At 40.3% G+C, this 23,459-nt stretch overlaps 1 protein-coding gene across 2 annotated transcripts in view; it reads right to left on the bottom strand.

The window, feature by feature from the left end:
* Positions 1 to 23,459, bottom strand: part of TBC1D10A (TBC1 domain family member 10A) — an 87,842-nt gene that overhangs the window by 59,179 nt on the left and 5,204 nt on the right. For both annotated transcript variants that reach the window (XM_033955449.1, XM_033955448.1), the window contains exon 3: positions 1,765 to 1,864. In XM_033955449.1, the coding sequence (XP_033811340.1) occupies positions 1,765 to 1,864 (100 nt within the window). The remainder of the gene's footprint in view (positions 1 to 1,764; positions 1,865 to 23,459) is intronic.

The following is a 23,459-nucleotide window of genomic DNA, read 5'->3' as shown; positions in this document are numbered from 1 at the left end:
AGCAAGTAGACATGAAGATTCACACCTAATAGCCAAAGTGACTACTTGCCATGCCCTGGCCAGCCATGGGCATAACACCACCCCATGAAATATTCAGTTCTTTCTTAAGAAATGTTTACATATCGATGTCAAATCTTTTTTTTTAATCTCTGGAAAAGAAAGTGATGTAATTGCAGGTAAACAACAAAAATTTTCCTTGATTTCCTCATAAAACAAAAGATATCCACAAAAATGTGTATTTTAACTGAGAAATAAATTAGGACACCCCCACATTTCCTCCCACTTAAAGTGGCTCAAATCACACACAGGTATATCACATCAGGTGCACATGATTAGAACATCATTTTTCGGCATTTTGAAGGAGGTTTGCCCTACTTAACCCTCAGACATTTAGTTTGGAGTGCTCATGACAGCCGCATTGAGAGTGAACACCATTGTGAGATCAACGGTCCAGAAAACAGTATACAAGTGGAGGACTTTCCAAACAACTGCCAACATGCCAGGTCTGGCCATCCAAGCAAGTTGACCTCCAGAGCAGACCACAAAATGCTAAAGAAGTCCCCCAAAACTCTAAAATGTCATCACGGGACCTACAGCAGACTCTTGCTACTGTTGATGTGAAAGTGCATGCCTCTACAATCAGAAAGAGACTGTACAAATTTAACTTGCATGGGAGGTGTGCAAGGAGGAAACCTTTGCTCTCTAACAGAAACATCAAGGCCAGACTGAAGTTTGTCAGAGAGAAAGTAGACAAACACCAAGACTTCTAGACTAGGGTTCTATGGACAGATGAGTCTAAAATGAAATTATTTGGACACCAGAGACATGGACATGTTTGGCGTACACCAAATACAGAATTCCAGGAAAAGAACCTCATACTAACTGTGAAGCATGGAGGTGGAAGTGTCATTGTTTGGGGATGCTTTGCTGCAGCAGGACCTGGCCAGCTCACCATCACAGAATCCATCATGAATCCTACCGTGTATCAGAGGGTGCTTCAGGAACATGTGAGACCATCTGTAAAAAAATTAAAGCTAAAGCGGAACTGGACCCTGTAACACGATAAAGACCCAAAACATACTAGTAAATCCACCAAGGACTGGCTGAAAACTAAGAAATGGAGAGTCCTGGAGTCAAAGCCCTGATCTTAAACCCATTGAGATGCTGTGGGGTGATTTGAAATGTGCTGTACATGCAAGAAACCCCTCAAACATCTCACAGCTGAAAGAATTCTGCATTGAGGAGTGGGCCAAACTTTCCTCAAACCGATGTCCGAGACTGCTAGATGGCTACAAGAAGCATCTCACTGCAGTTATTTCAGCCAAAGTGGGTTAACACTAGCTATTAGGGTGCAGGGTGTCCTAATTTATTTCTGTTAAAATACACATTTTTGTGGATATCTTTTGTTGCATGAGTAAATGAAAGAAAATTTTTGTTGTTTACCTGTAATTACATCATTTTCTTTTCCAGAGATAATTTTTTTTTTTAAATTTAACATCGATATGTAAACATTTCTTAAGAAAGAACTGAATATTTCATGGAGTGTTCTAAGTTTTTCACATGACTGCATCTAGTCTTTGTAGATTGGCTCAAAGTGATAACCCAAATTTCTAATATCAGTTTATATTTGAGTCAATCTCCTCCCCCTTTTTTGGGGGGGTAGTTACCTCGGTTTATATTTGAGTATATACAGTACATACAAATGTCCAGGTGCTTGATGAGCTGTTAAATATCAAGGTATATATGTAGGCAAGTTCTCCTTACCTTCTTGTGCCTCTTTGCCATCCATTTATCCCAATTATTAAGCATATCCAACCATTTTGCTTCCCTCTGCCTCAGCACCTCTAGCGGAATCTCTGTCGGCCTATAAAGATGGAGGAAAAAGTCAACATATCAAAAATACTCAAAAAGCAAACCCCGGATCAGAGATCTCTCATGAGGAATCTCAGGAAATAGATTAATCTTTCTTGCACAATACATGGGGAATCTAATGTTTGCTTTTTTTCAAACTCCCTGGGATGTAGGATACAATCCTAGCGTGGCCTCTACCTCCACTACCCTGTACCTAGGAATGCAAATCATCTCTTCTCTTATTCAATCCCAAAATAGGTAGAATAACCTAGTCCTCCTCTGTTCTCTTCCTAATACAAGTATGTTTCTTACTTGGATTTAGCTCTCATCCTTTCAGTTACAGTAAATATTTCTCTGCCCAGAGGGCTTGCAAATCTACCTGAGGCAAGAGAAGGGAATGGGGTTTTTATGTACTGCTTGGACAAGGTGTATTAAGCAGTTTAAAAACAAAACCAAAAAGACTTGTGAAGAGTTGATGTCCAAGTTGAAGGCTTTATTGGAACAAATAATCAATTCACATAAAAAAGTCTAGGGCCTGAACCCAAGCAGAGCACCAAAGGCTCAGAAAAAATGAACTTATAACCAAAAGTAAGAAAAACTAAGCAGAGCAGATCAGAAATACCTCTGCACAATTTGCTTGCAGCAGGAAAAACTGAAGGGGGCTCCACACTCCACTGGCAATATGGGAGGTGCTGAGAGTTGCGAGTGAGCCAATTCGCAGGAATGGATTAAATACCTAGCGTATGGACTCACGAGTAGGTGTAACAGATATATACTTACAGTTCAAATTCAAGCTCCAAAAGTGTCAAAAACATATTGTATAAAAAAGACAAATATGATAAACATCTCCAGTCCCCCCCAACTATCCATTACTAGTCCCCTGATGAATGATGCTACAGTAATACTGTGTAATTCAGACCTATATTAATGCACAATCGAGTCCATGAGCTGCGTTACATATGCTTTCCCCACTTGTTTCATTTTTATCAATCATGGACCAGTCACTCCCTTCACAGTAAAAAGACCAAAAATTAAATGTAGTGTAATCAAACTGCCCAACCCTATAAAACTATAGAAATCTTAATACCATTCTCTCCTTTCAAACATTACCAGCGCCATTATCCTTCAAAACATAAAACACACAAAAAAAGTCATTTCAAATTCATTATAGTCTTTTTTTAAAAAAAAATACGTGCTCCCTGGAAATGCCTCTTCACATTTGCAAGAGGTCACGTTTTTTATGGGGGTGGAGTGGAGGGAAATAAAAATCGCACACAAAGTATCTATTCATCTTTCGTCACTCTTCTCAACCAATGCATCTTTCCAACTCAGAGATATTCAGCACTAAAACAGCAACCAAGTCTCAACACTTTAGAACAGAATGCTCCCAGAGCTGACAAGCCAATTGAAGACAACGTCATCATTGATCAAGCTCTTGCCTCGGTAATTTAGAACGTGTAAGCTTTTTCTACATGTGAACACTAGCTGCACGGGTCAACCTGTAGTTTTAGAAGTCATCTGCTTCATTCAGGCTCTTCAGTAGAGGCAAGAAAATAAATTTTCCATACACCATAGAATCATCAGGAAGTTTGTTTTGGTGGTGGTGTTTTTTTTTTAGTTTGACACACCCACACATTATGTAACAGATTCCCAACTCATGGACAGTTTGATGCAAGTCTCAAGGAATTTAAAATGTAAAAGTTTAAAGGGATGCCAAATTCTTTCCATGTCTGGGGAGGAGATTAGTGTACAGAACAGCAGCTTAACACACACACACAGGCTACCGCAAACAAAGATACTGTTGCATGTTATCATTAAAAATTGTGGAAGTATTCCGCAGCTCATTGATGTTACCTTTCCTGTCAGTGTCTAAGTGGCGACTGGCTCAGGCACTAACAGGAAGGGTGGAAAAAAAAAAAAAAAGCTGCAGGCAAGAATACTATAAGATTTTGGATGGGACCTCTCCTGTTTTGACTCCAAACACTGGTATCTACTGGCAGTCACCCCCAATCCATTCCCCCCTCCCCAAAACTGAAAAAAGACCAAATTCCCTGATGTCTACTAAGGTCCTTCCCTCTTACCCCTGCCTGAACTGTCTTAAAATTTGAAGAAAAATAATCCCTGGCGCTCACCTCTTAATGAGGCAAGAGCAATGTCCACTCATTCCTACCTATGACATTGTCATTCTCATTCTTAAAAAAAGGCTATAGACAGGTAAATGGAGTTACATGAACTATAGATGCCATGCGAATCGGCAAATCGGGCAGCACTAGTCAGTCTTAAAGATTTTACTTTATTATCAAAATAATAAGTTCTCTCTGTAGAAGAAGGTAATTTCTCTTGAGGGGCCCTTGATACCTTAAAGAAATCCCAGTAGAGGGGTCAACTTTTGCTCAAACATTCAACATTTCTCCAGAAAGATCTAGTGAAATGTAAAAATCAATTTTTGAGCTAGCCAACTGATTTAAGGGGTTTATTAAACTTTTTTTAAAATATGTTGCCTTTTACAAATTATACTCTATGAATTCCTAAAGGAAGCTGCTTTTTGAAAAAATGAAAGTATTGGGGTAAGCATTAGCAGTGAATCTGAGATAGACGAGAGATCCCCAACATTCCTGTCAATGGATGAGCTTCATTCCCGTCACTGTATGTGCAGGCTTAACCTATTTGGAGTGGTTATAATGGGAAGAATACTTCCAAAGAGAAGCTCAAGTAATATCCCCAGTAACTTGCTTGACATACTGCTATCACTGCAGTTGATAGGATAGAATCTGTGGTCATGTACTCTAATATGGGAATGAAACAGAAAAGCAACAAAAGAAGAGCAAAGTTTATTTGAAGCTGAATAAAGCCACGACGACTGCAAAAAATCAAAATAGCATTCCACACTCTTGGGATCATTGCCTTGAAATGTACAGAGTGACCTCTGACTTCGCAGAGCACATCCAGTTCACTGTGAAAAAAGTGGCAGACTAATGTCATGAAGTGTATGATTGTATCATTCCTAGCACAAAGATCAGTATTGAATATTTTGGGGCGATTCCCGTCTCCATTCTCATGGTTGTCCTGGTGCTGTGTCCACAGAATATGTGATTTGAGCTACAGCCATACTAACAAATCCCAAACATTGCACCTGCTGGTTGTGTTGATTTGAAGCTGTACAGCTCTTGCGATCCTCATTAAATGGAACTCAGATGACAATTTGCTTGGCTATGTGTGTCCAAAGCAACCTTCCTCAATGGGAAATTAAAACTGAAATCATCTCTGACAGAATAAATATAAAAACTTTGAACAGGAAGGCATCAGAGCAGAAGGTACAACTGTCCAGTACAAATTAGTGATAAAGATCAGCAAGGAATACAGAAGACCGATTCTGATACTGTAGACTGTCCATGTAAAGATTTTGAATACTGAATGTAAGACCAAGAAAATTCTCTTTCCATGCCTACAGGTAATGTTTAAAGGACCAATGGGTGCCGAGACTGTGTATTTCTAAGAACTAAAGATATTGGGGTCTTCAGCTTGGAAAAAAGATGGTTAAGGGTGTAGAGTTGGGTGAGAGTTAATTGACTTTTCACCCTTTCCAAAGTACAAAACCAGGGGACACTCAATGAAATTACATGGGAATACAGTAAAACCTTGGTTTGTGAGCATAATTCGTTCCAGAAGCATGCTTGTAATCCAAAGCACTCGTATATCAAAGCAAATTTCCCCATAGGAAATAATGGAAACTCAAATGATTCGTTCCACAACCCAAAAACTTTAATACAAAATATTATACGTACTTGTATTGCAAGACCTCGCTCATTTAGAACAGTCACTACACTACAACGTCAGAGAGAGAACCATCGGCTTAGTTGTGATGATGTAACGCATGTATATGTACTCGTATTGCAAGACTTTGCTTGTTTAGAACAGTCAATACAACCTTGCAGTGTCAGAGTGAGAAGAACCATCAGCGCTCAGTTGTGATGTGTGTATACTGTATGTACTTGTATTGCAAGAAATTGCTTGTATATCAAGTTAAAATTTAATCAAATGTTTTGCTTGTCTTGCAAAATCACTTGCAAACCAAGTTACTTGCAATCCAAGGTTTTACTGTATTTTAAAAACTAATGAGAGAAAATATTTTTTTCACTCATAGAATAGTTAAGCTCTGGAACTTGGTGATGGATACAGCGGTTAGCATAGCTAGGTTTAAGAAAGGTTTGGGCAAGTTCCTGGAGGAAAAGTTCATACTCTGCTATTGAGATAGACATGGGGGAAGCCACTGCTGTCCCTGGGATCGGTAACATGGAATGTTGCTCCTATTTTGGTTTCTGCCAAGTACTGTAACCTGGATTAGCCACTGTTGGAAACAGGAGACTGGGCTAGATGGACCACTGGTCTGATCCAGTATGACTGTTCTTCTATAATAGGCATCCATTTATTAACTATTCCATCCCTTAAAGTCATCAATACAAGACAACAATTTATTTTTTCTGTTACAGCACCTCAGTTATGGAACGCCCTTCCAATTTATTTAAGGGAAGAGAAGAATCTTGAGAAATTCAAAAGTAACTTAAAAACATTTCTCTTTAAAGACGCTTTTGATAATTGACGAAACTTACTGCAGCTTAGAATATTTTATTGTACTATATTATACTGTTTTTTTGTTATTCATTTTGTATTTTTCCTTTTTTGTGCTTCTTTCCTATAATGATTTGTATTTCATCTCCCTCCTTTCCTTGTGTTTTTAAGTTTGTAATCATAATTTTTTTTTTTTTTAATATTGTAAGTTAATATGTATTGTTCTGTTTTGTATAATTTCCCAGAAATTGTAATTTTAATTTGTTCATCGCTTTGAAATACGATTAAGCGATTAATCAAAACAACTATTAAACTTGAAACTTGATCCAGGCACAAAAAAACATCAACAGGTCTTGCACTGAAGAACACTGTCCTATATCACGTCTTATCTTCATCCCCCATTTATACACATAAGATGAAAATGCTCTTAAAGGGGGAGTCTAAGTTGCTCCTCTTGGAGGTTTTATTGGTTGCTTAAGCTCTTGTCAAGTGACCACACTTTTTCCATCGCTTTCACTATGGGCTCCTTTTACTAAGATGCGCTAGCAGTTTTAGCACACGCTAAACGCTAATACCTCCATAGAGCTTGCTTAAGTATTTTTCGTTTAGCGCATGGTTAGCGCTCACTAAAAACACTAACCCACCTTAATAAAAGGAGCCCTATGTTTTGCAAGCATGATGACAAATTTGCTGTCCTGGTATTTTTGTTTGCATTATCAGTTTAAGCTTTTAAGTTAGTTAGTGATTTGATGTATTTCAGTATATTGTTTTCTTCCCCTTTTAATAGCTGCTGTTGAGTAAACCCATTTTTATCAAGCTTAACTTCCTGTTGAGTCTTTTCTTAAACCTTAGTTCCTTCAAATCTAATGATTCAAAATGTGCTGTTAGTGATTTTTCTTCTGCTGAAGAGCAGTATTCTGGCCTCATGTTAAATTTGGCTGTATGATCAAACTAGAATTATGATCTCTCGATCTGAGCCAGCTTAGACTCCTGGGATATAATCCTTTGTTAGAAATTTCTAAGTTTAAAGATGTCTACCAGCTGGCCCCTTAACTATGTCCAGAAATAGTTATAATGTTTGCCTTGTGTCTTACAAGGATCATTCATCAAACCCCAAAGTGCAGCTCTGAAACGATAATAGCCCTAAAATAACATTAATTGAAAATATAATTGCAAAATGCCATAGGCTAGGACTTCATCTCCTTAACCAAAGGAAAAACTGTTACTGAAAAGACATGCAATAAATAGGTGCCTGGATCACAAAGCTGTTTCTTTCATAAACACAAGGCTTTTAGTTAGAGAATAACACGGGGGAAAAATTTACCCCCGTCTCCGCAAGCTCGGTCCCCGTACCATCCCCGCAAACCATCTGATTTCATCTTTACAAGCCTCGAATAGTGACTATTTTATAATTATTAAAGTATAAAAAGAAACAATATTCTCTACAATTGTCATTTTATAAACACAAATAATACAGAGCAAGGATCAAAAAAACCCCTGTTTCCTCTTCACAAATATCCACTCCACTATCGAGAAAACTGGATTCTTTCCTGCTGCTGTTATCGCACATATCTGTCAGTGTCCTGGCAGAATGCTGGTTTCTTTATTTGTACATTAGGGCTGTTGTGGGATGTTGATTCTGTATACTTAGGTGGAAGCACAAGAACAGACAGAAAAGCCTTTAATGTTATGCTGGAATTATTTTTTCTTCCAATATAAGTGTGGTTTCTTTTTTTATCCCAGGACAAGCAGGCAGCATATTCACATATGTGAGTGACATCATCCACAGAGCTCGGTACAGACAGCGCTATAAAGTGTACTGTCACTTTAAAAAATTTCCAAAGTCTTGAGATTTAACGCACTGCGCATGCACTGGAGCATTCCCGCCCGAAATCGCCTTATAGGACCGTCAGTTCTTAGTTTTCCATGGTGATGAGAAGCTGTATTTTATGAAAGTTCTTCTAAAAGTGCGTCCAACTAATATTTTCCACCTTCCCACTTAAATTTTTCCTAATTTTTCTTTCAGTTAATGTTTTGTTTCCAAAAATGAATTTTTTTTTCTAAAGTCTGTTTCAGGCCAGGAGCATCGAGCCATCTACTTGATCTCTTCTTACCACTGAGTCCTTTGATCTCGTATTGGTGGTTTTTCCCTCGATGTCAAAGCCTTCAAGTAGCTTTAAGCAAGTTACAAGTTTTATTAAAAATTTGATAAAATGCTTATTCAAATTTCTAAGAGATTACAGTGTTCCCCCGTGAATTTGCAGTTCACAAACTCACTCATTCACAGTCTGCTCTGACCGCCTCTTCCTGTAATAAAGTCAGGCTACAGCAATCAGGTGCACCAAAATGAGTCTGATGCACTTTGAATGACAGTGTGTCATTTTCATTCTGGATATAAAGATCTGCTTTTAAGGCCATGGCCTAAAGGCAATCAGAGGGCTCTATTTAGGCAAGGTGGGAGAAGCTCATGAGAGACTGGAGTCGGGGAGTTTTTGAGACTATTTCTGGAGTAATGTGCTCTCCAGAAGGAATTTCTGAAGTAGATGTAGTACTGCCAAATTGTGGCGAGCCTCCAGTAAAAGTAAACAATAACAGGGAGGTCTCTGGCTGAAGGTCTCTGGCTGAAGACCTAAGGAAACTGGAAGGCTGGGCATCCAAATGGCACATCCATCCTTCTCCAATCCCATGGAACCTCTCCAGTCTCCAAGGATTTATTGAACAGATCTTTAAGAGGGTCCACCAGAACTTCTCCGAGTCCCTTAGTATCCTGGGATGGATCCCATCCAGTCCCACTGCTTTGTCCACCTTTAATTTTTCTAATTATTCATAAACACTTTCCTCCATGAACGGTATGGTATCCACTTCCTTCTCATGACACCAAACTATTCAGCAAGGTTGAAACCACGGTTGACTGCGAGAATCTCCAAAGGGATCTTACGACATTGGAAGAATGGGCGAAAAAGTGGCAAATGAGCTTCAATGTAGGGAAATGCAAGGTCATGCATATAGGGAGAAGGAACCCGATGTTCACTTACAAAATGGGGGGATCAATGCTAGGGGTCAGTAATCTGGAAAGAGACTTGGGAGTGATGGTAGACACGACATTGAAGGCGTCGGCACAATGCGCCACAGCCTCGAGGAAAGCAAACCAAATGTTAGGTATCATTAAGAAGGGTATCTCGACCAGAACGAAGGAAGTCATCCTGCCACTGTACCGGGCTATGGTGCGCCCGCATCTGGAATACTGTGTACAGTACTGGTCACCGTACCTCAAAAAGGACATGGCAATGCTTGAGGGAGTCCAGAGAAGAGCAACTAAACTGATTAAGGGTATGGAAAACCTTACATACACTGACAGACTGAAGAAGCTGGGGCTGTTCTCCCTGGAAAAGCGGAGACTCAGAGGAGATATGATAGAGACCTTCAAGATCCTGAGGGGCATCGAAAAGGTTGACAAAGACAGATTTTTCAATTTGAAAGAAACCACAAGAACAAGGGGTCACTCGATGAAATTGAAGGGGGACAGGTTTAAAACAAACGCAAGGAAGTACTTTTTCACACAGAGGGTGGTGGACACATGGAACACCCTTCCGGAGGCCGTGATAAGAAATAGCACAGTACAGGGTTTCAAGGATGACCTGGATAGGTTCCTGGAAGACAAAGGGATTGAGGGGTACAGATAAGAGCAGTGGAAGGTTTAGAGATAACTGTAGAGGTAGGCAATAAAATTAGTCAGGGACCGCTGACCAGGCAATATGCCTGGTGGGCCGCCGCGTGAGCGGACCGCTGGGCTGGATGGACCTCTGGTCTGCCCCGGCGGAGGCGACTACTTATGTACTTATGTACTTATGTGTAACTTTGCTAGTCAATTGTGGTCCTTCACCAGGGTTTTCTTCCATGAATACAAAAGTACTTGTTTAGCACATTTGCTTTTTCCTCATCATTCTCCACATAGCTTCTTTCAATTTCGCAATTCCATTTTTTTCCCCCTCCTTTCACTAATCTACCTGAAAAAAATTTGCATCTCCCTTTTTTAATTTCTAGCCTTTTGCTCTTCTGCCTGTGCTTTTGCTAGATGTTTCTCTCTTGGCTTCCTTCAGTTTCATCCTGTAGCCTTTCTGTACTCCTCCTCTTGATTTTTTTTATATTTCAGGAAGGCCAACTCTCTTGCTTTTATTTTTTCTGCCACTAGTTTAGAGAACCATATTGGTTTCCTTTTTCTCTTGTTTTTATTTTCCTCACATAAAGCTCTTTCTTCAGGTACTCGCCCCATTTTTCTAAAGTCTACATGTTTGAAATCTAGGACTTTCTATTTGCTTTCTTAGCCATCTCCACACATTGAGCTGAGGTTTTCAACGTATCCTCGATAATGACACCTAGATCCCAGCATCACATAGTTATAGTTCGGATATACAGGTACAAACTAGTTTTGGGCAGAATTTGTTTCCCACAAAAGCGTGTGAAGATATAAAGGGTCAGGTAATGGCCTCTTCAAGCTAACCTCTTGACTGACTTTTGAAAACTATTCATGTCTGGCTTGTATCATTGTATGTACATACCTTCTGCCAGAATAGGTATTGCCAGAGGGCAGTTAACAAGATTATCAAGTATGTTACTAATCACTATTACATGTATGCAGTAATGAACCATGTATGTATTATCTTGGGTGTACATATGGAAAAATCAGTTTTGTAACACTATATAAAAAAAATACTGCATGAAGTTTGGTAGTTCAGATGCTGGATGCTGAATCCCTGTCTCTCAGTGCTGATACAATAAACACTTTCTTATAATGCTATGAGGACTGGTTATTGAATTCTCTGCCAGTGTTGGTAGATGGGAATCTGGAGACCTTGAATTGGACTGTTTTGGGTTATTCAGGTTGGATACCAGTTACTGCTTGACACTCAATAAGAAATTTATTCTTACTCAGGTGCTATGTACAACTGGGTTTTTCTTTTTGGGCCCTTCAATGCTCTGGATCGCTCACTTTTTTTTCCTACTAGGACAAAGCCAATCTGGCATTATAAAACTTTGAAAATGTTTTATTTAATTTTGCCAAATATGTCTACTTGCACTTTTGTTATTTCCATTTCACAGCTGGCAATCTCCCTGTTCTAAATCTGAGGGTTTCACTCACAGGCTTGGTTCAGGGATACCCTTTTCTGTTTGAAGGATTTTCAAACCTCCACTGGGTGATGCCCATCTTTCCTGGTCGAGGAGCTTCCAAGGTCTGTTCATCAAGCGTCAAACTATCTTATTTAATACCTTCCACCTCGTGCCTAAGCATAAGTACAGTGTACTGAGGTCACTAAATGTTACGAGTACCCCATGAAATTAGCAGCATTTACTAGAGTTGTCCGATTCAAGGAAAAAAAAAAATTAAATTCGATATTGCCAATTGAATCATTTTTCAAATCAATTTCTGTGATATAGCTTTAAAATTAGCTGGCGGGTTTATTTTGTAGCCTGTTCCTCCACTCACCCTCCCCACTTTCCACTCTCCACTCACACTGTAAAATTAAACAACCAGATTAGTATAGATCGATCCTGCACAGTCAATGCTAACAGAAAAACATGTCTTTTTTTGCACATACACAACATAGATACTTATTCTATACTAGGTGAGACTGTAACCACAAACTAAACAGAGAATATGTACTGTAGACAACAATGAAACTACACCTAAGCAGCCACATTCTGTATACAATCCAATACCATAGAAACAGTGACGCATGTCGCTTAGCACTATGCAAAATATAAAGACAGCAGATGTTAATTTCAAAAGACTGAAATACCAATCACCACACAGAAATAAAACAAAAATGGAAAATAAGATGTTAATGAACTAATAAAATTTTCTATTAACTTTCAGAGGCCAAAATCTCCTTCCTCAGGTCAGTATACTATCTTTTCCTAACCTGAAGGAAGGGGTTTTGTTCTCTTAAGGCTAGTCAAAAATGTATAAAGATCACCTTATTTTCAAATTATAAACCTTTATTAACACAGCTATACTACTACTTTATCCTCAAGTAGGAAAAAAAAAAAAATTATAAGAATTGTCGCTGCTGGGTCAGACCAGCGGTCTATTATGCCCAGCAGTTGGCTCACGCGGCGGCCCTCTGGTCAAAGACCAGCACCCTATCTGAAAATTGATATTACTGTCGGCGGTTATGTGTTGCATTTTATGTATGTTTTTATTTGTAAACTGCTCAATTATAAACAGGGTATATATTTTAAAAATAAATAGAAAGGGGCGTCAATCTGTGGTTAATGTTTGCAAAGTGTTGATGTCCATTGCGCACTGTACGCATACGTCTATCTTGGTCAGCCTAGACACTGAGAAGGCATTTGACAAAGTGCATTGGGACGACTTTTTTGCTACATTAAAGTACGTTGGCGTATCTGGGTGGTTTTATCTGGCCCTTCAGGCCTTATATCATGACCCAGAAGTGGCGGTTATTGTAAACGGAGGGCCTACATTGTTCTCTCCTATACAGCGTGGTACCTGTCAAGGCTGCCTGCTCGCTTTTCTTACTATTTTTAGAGTCATTTCTTCAGACAAGTGTACAGTATCTGTGGGTGGAATATGTGTGAGAGAGCTAGCCTTTGGAGATGACATCTTACTGGTACTCACTAAGCTACAGTCTTCAATAGCACCTCTTTTAGGAGCTCTATGGTGCAACCTCACCTTGAGTATTGCACTCAATTTTGGTTGAAGTATCTAAAAAAAGATATAGCAGAATTAGGATAGATTCAAAAGAAGGGTGACCAAAATGATAAAGGGGATGGAACTCCTCTCATATGAGGAAAGACCAAAAAGGTTAAGACTCTTCAGCTTAAAAGACACAACAGAGGGGGGATATGAACAAGTTCTACAAAATCCTGAGTAGTGTAGAATGGGTAAAAGTGAATCAATTTTTTACTCTTCCAAAAATGACAAAGACTAGGGGACATTCAATGAAGTTACATAGAAATACATTTAAAACAAATAGGAGAAAATATTTTTTCATGCAACAAATAGTTAAGCTCTAGAACTCATTGCTAGAGAGGACGTGGTAACAGCGGTTATCGTAGCTGAGTTTAAAAAAAGGTTTGGACAAGTTCCTGGAGGAAATTCCATCAACTGCTATTGAGGCAGACATGGGAGAAGCCCTGGGATCAGTAGAATGAAATAGAAGACATACAAAAATGAAGGCAGATAGGCCATTTGGACATCTCTGGGCAAGTCTATCAATGGCTTCAAGATTATTTTTTTATTTTTTGCATTCCAGATCTTATCAAGTACTATTAGGTGGCGCTCGCTCTCATTCTTGGAGTAATCCCTGTGGTGTACCTCAGGGTTCATCGCTCTTCCCCACTGCTCTTTAATATTTATCTATCCTCTTTGGGAACATTACAGTTGTCTTGTCACTGAATTCAGTACCATCAAACAATATAAATCCAATTGATTCAGTAATGTCTATGATCAAAAACTGGATGGTATCTTTTAAGTTAAAACAACTCCCAAATAGCTAAATTTTTATTTGCAACTCCATCTAAACTTAACCAGATCATATTATGGTTGTCTTCTCACTGGATTCTGGACCAAATAATATCAATCAACTCCATTTTGATTCAGAATGCTGCAGCAAGACTGATAAGTGGTTTAATGTAAGCCACATGACTACATCCCATTATTTCTGCATATACTCCACCAGCTCTCTGTACAATATAGGGCTAAATTTAAAACCATCTGATTTACAGGCCCTTCAAAGTACTTGAAGAACAGGATCTCTCCCTCTATGCACCTCCAAGGTCCCTAAGGTTCTCCCAAGGAGTATCCCTAACCACACCCTCTCCAAAAAAGCATCATACGATCGACACCCACCAACGAGCCTCCTCTGGAATGCTTCACACTTCCTGAAAGGCTTTACCAAACATAAGGTTATCTCTAGTTCAGGACACAGATAAAGGTCTGGCTCTTCTCCCAATCCTTTAATGCAAGAAGAAACTAACTTGTTAGTTCTTATGTATGTGACTAGCACTAGCTGTACATACTATAGCAGGACTAGTTATCTATGTCTATCCTAGCTGAGATTATATTCGATACATCTTTCTGACTTCACATACAAATTTAAGTTAGTTGCCCTTTTTTTTTTTTTTTTTTAATCTCCTGTTACTCATCTCTGTTATGTTACATTGCTGCTCACCCCCATGCTGTCCATTAAGATGTTTTAATGTGTATTACGTTTGACTTATTCTTGCTGCACATCGCATTGAGCAAATTTCTTCACAGCAAGTAAATCCTGCTGGACTTTAAAGATTTTGATGACATCTTCAGCATATCTGCTGACGAGGTGAGAGAGCGGCACAGAGGGACATAATCCATCAGTCTAGTAGGATAAGGGATAAATAAGCTTGGTAACAAAACATTCTAAGTCTACCATCTGTCTCACCATAGTATTAGAAGACACAGAAGCTAATATCCTCTGGGAAAGGTTTGCACTGCCATGGTACATCTGATTTCTACAGAATTTCAAGCATATAAGTAATTCAGGATCAATTCTCACAGTAGCTGTGCTACATCCCAGGATCCCAGTTATGACACAGGACAAATTGCTCTGGTATACGACACTGTATGCCAGCCAACAGGGGAATTCTGAATGGCACAACTCATTTCTTGGTAGTTTACACACATGCAGAAGCACAAAATGTCCCAGTAGAAAAACCTGTTGTGTCGCATGTAGCATTATACGAGAAGCATGGATCCAAAATGTTTAAAACCAGACCGTATGAAGATTTTGTCAATCTTCTTGCTTTAGTTTAGCATTTATATTCCACTTTTTCAATTACCAGTGCAAAAGTAGATTACACAACAATGCATCCAGCGCCTCGTGAGAATACTACAGATCGGACGCCTGAATATATATTGCAGTAAAAAAAAAAAAAAACACACCAAACAAACCTATAATCAAAATTACAAACAGCCTACAGCTTGGATGGCAACGTCAGCATTTGGAACCTAGGACAATACCAGACGTTACAGTCTATGGCCCAGAAATATCAAAGAAGAGACAAGTTAATTTAACAAGTTAATGATAAGTGTAAGCGCTGGCCACCGATATGTTTTGTTTGTTTGATTTGTTTATATTGTATGTGATGTGATAATATTACGTAAATACTTTCTGGAATCCGCTTTGTATAAAGCGGGATATAAGCCAATAAACTATAATCATGTATTTTTAATGGGTATAACTTATGGGCAGACTGGATGGACCGTTCAGGTCTTTATCTGCCGTGATTTATTATGTTACTATGTAATACTCTGGCCTCCTCCTATCAAATTATGTGACATTTGTATTAGCCACAAGCTACATCAAGGACGTACAAGATCACAGTTTCCAATACAGACCAACGATGTTTGTTTCATCATGCACCCCACTGGGTTCCACAGGTTTTCTCAATCAAAAGACCAAGGACGGAGCATCTTTAGTTCCCAAGTCAGACCCTGCACTTAAATCTCAAAGAGGGACAGAAGAAGGCCAATCCTCTGCTTTATTGACTCTAGGTGTGGCTGCTGAATGTAAAGAAGCCTGTATTTATTTGAGAGGAAAGCTCATACCTCCTCTAACATCCGGCTACAAGGTGGCTCTGATGATATTTTTATTCAATAAAAGCAGAATATCGAGGTAGCATGCCTCAACAAGTGAGACTTAATGTCTTCTACCTTCACAGATTTCAATTAAGGCTCGAGATAGTTATTTGTAGAGCCATTCATTTACTTTATACACTCACTCTTGTCCTCCCTTCCTGGGTGTTACAGCAAGAATAACTTCTTAACCCAGAAAGAAAATCGCTAAACCGGATTTTAAATTAATCACTCGAGTCACCAAGACAGGAGCAAAAAGTGGCTGCTTTTGCAGGAACCAGAGCTATCCTAAGGGAAGTGTAAATCATGCCTGTCTGCAGGAACCAAAGTAGTATCACATGCACTAAGGAGCTGAGTTCTATACTGCCAATCACAGGTAGCAGCATACAATGGGCAGGCACAAAAGTTCCGTGAAAAGTCTTGTGGCAACCAATTTCTTTGTTTGACCCCTTCTAAGAGACCCAAGTCAAATTATTGTTTTATTACAACCTATGGATCACGTAACTCCATTACCGAGATAAACATTCGCTGCCTGGGACGTCCCCAATCCAACCAATAAAGCTGGATGCAAGGAAACCAGAAACACTGATACAAGAGAAAACCACCAGAATAGCATTGATTACAGAGTGATTATTCTGTGACTAGGGTAGAAATGCAGTCAGATTAAGAAAATGTTGCAGAAAGATACAGAAATCTATTTGCAATTGTAGTGGAAGTCAAAAGCACACTCAAGACAGGTTATCTACATATGTTACATCTTAAGAACTCTAGAACTAAGTTTATTTGGTATGATGCAAGTATTACGTCGAGCATTAGCAGTAATTTGAGACACAGATCATATGCCACATACACGGGCCTTGGAGGGAGCTTCATTACTGTCATGGTATATACTCAAAACTAAGCCACAGAGTTCATCCACTGAAGAGGAAAAAAGGACCTCAGAATATGAGATACGATACAAAAAACTCCTCCAATCAATACATCATCAGGTCATATTAGTATCAGCTATTTCATTTTTTACCATCATTCAAAAATAGTTTTAAAAAGATTAATCTTCAATTATCTGCCAAAAACTCTTCAGCTGCAATTAACAGCCCAGCAATGTCTTCTTTTGAAAGACAAAAGCCACTGTTTCAGGGGCAAATGATTTTAATATTACTTTCATGGTGGTACATCCTTAGCATGGCAATGGCACCATTATATAACCCTTTCCTTACCCCTAAATTCAAAAATCTAATCAGAGGCCTCTAAACACAAGACAGCTGATCTTTTACCACTACTAGGAGAAACCTTTCCAGGCAATGAAAGAATTCAAACCACCTGGCTCCAGACATCAGGTTAAAAATCCATTTTTGTTCTAATTACAACTAAGCTTTTTCCATGATTACAACTACACTGGCAGTCAGGAATATTATCCAAGACCATACCATGCAGCATGATAAAAAATAATTCCTCCATGCACTGTGAAGCTATATTTATAAGTATGTTCTGCCAAATCAGTTTTGAATGCTAAGTGGTTTCTCCCCCACATACATTTCACTGCAAGGGCAAAACTATCACATATGCAAAATATAAAGATGTACATACTTTGCAATGTTTACGGCTAATTCTTTCCACATTGAGAATTCTAAAAGCTATATCCTGTAATTTAATATTACAGATTTTACAATGCCCACAACAAAAAAGTTTTCCTCCAACTCTTAGGCTATAAAATGTCTTAATTTTTCCCTTTATTGAATACAAACAAGTTCTTTGTGTTCAAAGAGTGGATCAATGAGACTTTTCAGTGCTTCCTAATGATAGCTGATATCATAGAACTCAGGGGAGAAAATACAAGCTGCATTTCACATGGTTCTCTTGTCTATGGTGTCAATGATGTCAGAAACCGCCTGCAAATGCTCCTACAGCCACTTCATCCCCCACCTCTCGAACCAACTCCCCCCACAAATCAGACTACAGAACTCATTGATGACCTTCTGGAAAGCGGTAAAGACCCTCCTCTTCAACTAAAATTCATCCACAGTCTATGCCTCCCCCCTAAATCCCCTCCCCTCTACCCTCTCTTCTCCATTCTAAACTACTACTTAAATTGCTGTATAGTCCACTCTTAACTTGTACTTAAATTACTGTATAGTCCTTGTATTTAAACTACTGTATAGTCTTTGAATTGTCCAAATGTACTCCACTGTGAATGTTTGCTTGTAGACCGTTCTGAGCTACTAAGAGGACGGGATATAAATCTAAATAAATAAATTAAATAACCAATCCCAGGCACTGTATCATGCTCTTCCATACACCTGTTTTTATTATTTCCTCTTTGTTGACTCCATACTGACGGAATGCTTTCCTATACTGCTACTATTAATTATTTCTATAGTGCTACCAGATGCACGCAGCGCTGCACAGAGTCAAAGAGTAAGAAAACAGTCCCTGCTCGAGCCAGGCAAACAGGATGCCATGGATACAATTAAAGGGAACGGTTAATCAGCAGGCTGGGTTGGAGGGCAGAGGAGTAGGGTTAAGGATTGAAAGCTATATCAAAAAGATGGGTTTTCAGTCTGCTTTTAAACAAGGGAAGGGGCTTGACGGACAAACTCAGGTGGTAATTTATTCCAGGCATAGGGGCAACTAGATGAAAGGAACAAAGTCCGGAATTGGCAATGGAGAAGAAGGGTAACGCTAAGAGTGACTTATCTGAGGAACGGAGTTCTCTGGGAGGTGTATAAGGAAAGAAGCGAGGAGAGATACTGAGGGGCAGCAGAACGAACACATTTGTAGGTCAGCAATAAGATGTTGAACTGTATGCGATGACAGACAAGGAGCCAGTGAAGTGACTTAAGGAGAGGGGTGTCATGAGTGTAGCAAGGTTGGTAGAAGATGAGTCTGGAAGCAGAGTTTTGCACAGATTGCAAGGGTGAGAGGCAACACTGAGGGATACCAGTTAGGAGTAACATAGTAGATGACAGCAGATAAAGACCCGAATGGTCCATCCAGTCTGCCCAACCTGATTCAATTTAAATTTTTTAATTTTTTTCTTAGCTATTTCTGGGCAAGAATCCAAAGCTCTACCCGGTACTGTGCATGGGTTCCAACTGCCAAAATCTCTGTTAAAACCTACTCCAGCCCATCTACACCCTCCCAGCCACTGAAGCCCTCCCCAGCCTATCCCCCACCAAACGGCCATACACAGATTGCAGTAATCTAAGCGTGAGGTTACGAATGGGTATTAACATATCTTCAGTGAACAGTAGAAGAACTGGTTGGCAGGCTCAGGTGTTCTGAGGTAAGGTACGTCGAAGCAAGGTCTGTTAAAGTTCAAGACCAGAATACAGAGGGAGGAGCCTAACGCCCTGATTGGCTCAGACAACTGGAAGGGGCCTTAGGCGTATGAGCCAATCAGAGCCTTAGGCCTCTTCCTGTTCATCCACTGGGAAGGGATAGGCCCGCCATTTCACAGTGGAGACCTGTGGAGCAGGAGGGACTGGGCATCTCTCTAGCTGTCATCAAAATTACAAGGTAAGGGGGAGGTTCAAGGGGTGTGGAGGAGGTTCAGGGGCATCCGGTGGCAGTAGGGAGTGGGCATCCCTCCTGTCAATTTTTTTTAATTTTTTTTTTTTAAGAGGAGTGGGGGAGGGGAGAGGACAGCTCAGGACAGGGGTCTTGGTGCGGGGGAACAGCCAGTGGCAGGAGGGAGGGGGCATCCCTCCTGCAAATTTTGACTGACACTAGAGTTTTTTGCGATGGCATGAGGAAATAGGCATATCTCGTCTCTCTGGGTACGTCGCTGTCACAGGGGCGGCCGTCATCATCAAAGGGTTCAGGGACACACCTCTGTCATTGGGGGGGGAAGGCTTTTTTAAAAAATGTGTAACATGCACTGCATCTGGGCCCATTTTTAAAAAAAAATATGGTATGTTATAAATATATTAATTTCTGTGCTGAACTATGGGTAGGACAGATAAATGACTGGTCTTGACCAGTTGCTTTTTTTGAATCGCTAAAAGCGATCACTTTTTCTCCATGCATCAGGAAGCCATGTTAGAGCATCAAGTGCTCTGCTAGTTTACATGGCATTTCAATATTAATGACCTCATTTGCATGGCTGGATCGGAGAACAAGTGATTGTGCACAAAACCACACGGTGAGACGTTTTGAGCATTGGGTCGTCAAATCCAATCGTCGCTAAACCAGTGAAAATCGGTTGAGCGACGACCATTAGACAATCACTGACTAATGCATCTGGACCTAAGAGACAACACCATAAGGATCTGTTAACATCTTGACCTTAGAATTTAGAACTATCTAACAACTTATTGGCCCATTTAATTATTCCATATGCTCCGACTGAGATTTGTTGACCAGGAGTGTGTAGCGCAGTGGTTGAATCTACAGCCTCAGCACCCTGGGGTTGTGGGTTCAAACCCCGCACTGCTCTTTGTGGCCCTGGGCAAGTCACTTAATCCTCCATAGCCCCAGGTACGTTAGATAGATTGTGAGCCCACCGGGACAGATAGGGAAAATGCTTGAGTACATGATTGTAAAAACCGCTCAGATAACCTTGATAGGCGGTATATAAAATCCTAATAAACTTGAAACCAGAATTTATTGGTAATGCTTCCTCTAGATAGAATATGTAAATCTTCCCCACCCAAAATTCACAAGTCTGGGCAGATATGTCTGAAGAGAGGGGAAGGGGACTTTGGTGTGATCCTCAACCTACACTTGTGGAGAGATAAACTTCTACCCTATTTGCCAAGTCTCAGAATAAGCATATCCAAAAATACTTAGCTCTTTTTTTAATAGCTTTTCCTACCTAGTATCCTTCAACTACCACCAAGCAAAATCTGAGGTTGCTGGAACTACTTCCCCACAGATCTTGGATTTCAACAATTTTAAGTTTTGGTTTAACATGGCTCCAACGTTCTTTGCAGCTGCACACTCTGGGATTATGCCAGTGTTATGTCACTTTAGCTTTAGTTCCTCAAAAGCTCTATATTCATTTATCCGTTTCCAGTACGAGATCTCAGTCACTGGATAAAAAGGATATGCAGCTAACTTGTGTGTGCTCTATGACCAGCAATAAGATTTACCACACTGACTGCAGAAGAAAATAAGTGATGCCAAAGCTCAGGATGTGTTTTCTGCTGCTTTATGTCAGCATTACCCAGTGACCCAATCATATAATTTGGAAGTCAAAGCTGCTGCATAGTCAACAAAAATCCTCCATGTTTATACAGTTACTCATCCACAAAGACACATTGTGGCAAGTGACTGATAACTTACAAGAGACAAGTGGTTAGTAAAATCTACAAACTGTACTAATCACATTTGGGTAGCATATATTGATTCACCATTTCCAGTGTGCTTTTCATAATTACCGTATTTTAACGCATATAACGCGCGCGTTATACACAATTTTACACACCATGCGCATTGTACGTGTGAGCGCGTTTTACAACTTTTTTTTTTCAATCCGATCGGCATCCTCCCTGCAAACCGGCATCCTCCCCCCGCTCGCGTCCCCCCCCCCCCCCGCGATCCTACATCCCCCCCAGCACTGCAAAACATGTCTTACCCGATTGGGCACCGGCACCAGCACCAATGCACAGGACGTGCCAGTGCTAGTGCCCGAAGATCCTCCCTCGTTGGTTTGGGCTGGGCTGGGCGGTGCAGTGCGGGAGAGATCCTCCTTCTTCCTGCGCCGGGCTGGACTAGGCTTTGAGCATTTGCGCATGCTCAAAGCCTAGTCCAGCCCGGCACAGGAAGAAGGAGGATCTCTCTCGCACCGCCCAGCCCAGCCCAGCCCAAACCAACGAGGGAGGATCTTCGGGCACTGCCACATCCTGTGCATTGGTGCTGGTGCCCAATCGGGTAAGAGATGTTTTGCGGTGCTGGGGGGGATGTAGGATCGCGGGGGAGGGGGTGACGCGAGTGTGGGGGGGAGGATGCCGGTTCGCAGGGGGGATGCCAGATCGGATTGAAAAAAAAAGTTGTAAAACGCGGGTAAGCGAGCGGGGGGGAGAATGCCAGTTCAGCGTAGGCGGGAGGAGGTTTTAGCATGTGTGGTATACGCGTGTGCGCGCTATATTAAATTTTTTTTACATAAATTTGTGTTCCCCGCGCGCTATACCCGTGTGCGTGGTATATGGGTGAAAATACGGTACATTGTAAGCTCTTTCAAGTAGGGACCATTTAATGTACAACACTGAACGCACTTGGTAGAACTGTAGAAATAATAAATAGCAGTAGTAGTATCTGTCTGCTAGTGCTTGCCTTCATAATTGCATTTTGTCAAACAGAGCTTGCTTCTGGAGTTTAAAAATTATTTTTTTTAGCATGCCAATTTTTATTTCTCCATTTGCTTTGGTCTCAGATTGCATTTATTGGTCCTTTGTTTCCTCCATGGGCGATGAATAGTCACTCAATATCAACATTACTAATAACGCCATTCTCTCTTTTCTCCTTAACATCCATTTTTCTTCCACCAAGTTGTGTTGGGTTGGTTTTTTGGGGGGGGGGGGGGGGGTTTTTTTTTAAATCATAGAAACATGATGGCAGATAAAGATCAAATAGTCTGTCCAGTGTCCCATCAATGGTAAAAAATGTCTTTATGTAATCACTACTTCATTACCACAGTTGTTAGCAATGCAATCCTCATTTTCCTGGCACTGCACTTTTAGTTTTCAGTCCAGTGCTACACAACGTGTGTGTGTGTGTGGGGGGGGGGGGGGGATTCTCTATGTTGACTGTGAACATCTTATCTATATTCACTGTCCTGTGCTGCAGTAAACACTTTTTCTTTAACCATTCTTCTATCAGATCTTGATCTGTTTGTATACAGTTTCTGGAATAACCTTATTTCCTGTTGTATGTGTGCATTTACCATTTCTTTTCCCTTATTTACTACCCCATTTTTAAGATTCTTCTTATTTTGCAAATTTATGTTTATGGGTTGTCAGGTTTGTTAGTGCCCCCCCCCCCAATATTAGGTGGTAGGGGTTAAGTGCGAGGCGTACTGACAAACGCCGGTCCCAGGTTCAGTTCCCTCACTGAAGACTCACTGGGAAGTAGAATCAAAGAGGTACAGCCAGAGGTGATTGCATAAAGAATATATTATAGAAATAGTCTTACAGAAAAGCAATATTCTGAAGCATTACAATAATTAAGCATTACAATTAAGTAGAGAGCAAAGCAGTTTCCCTGCCTTACAGAGTCCAGAAGGAAGCGTGAAGTTCCAGGGAAAGGCAGAGAGCGAGAAAGGGGGATGGGGCGATGTTTCGTGTTCCATAGATAAAGAGAAGGATAGACAGAGATGACATGGGTGAATACTCATTTATCCTTTCTGGTCATCAGCAGAATGCCTATAGTGGAATTTTCCTTTGTAGTACCGCACTTTGCTTATTTAGAT

The sequence above is a fragment of the Geotrypetes seraphini genome, chromosome 8 (genome assembly GCF_902459505.1).
Source record: "Geotrypetes seraphini chromosome 8, aGeoSer1.1, whole genome shotgun sequence".
Taxonomy (NCBI): Eukaryota; Metazoa; Chordata; class Amphibia; order Gymnophiona; family Dermophiidae; genus Geotrypetes; species Geotrypetes seraphini.
The sequence above is the reverse complement of the archived record's forward strand: the minus strand, read 5'-3'. Positions and strand labels throughout refer to the sequence as shown.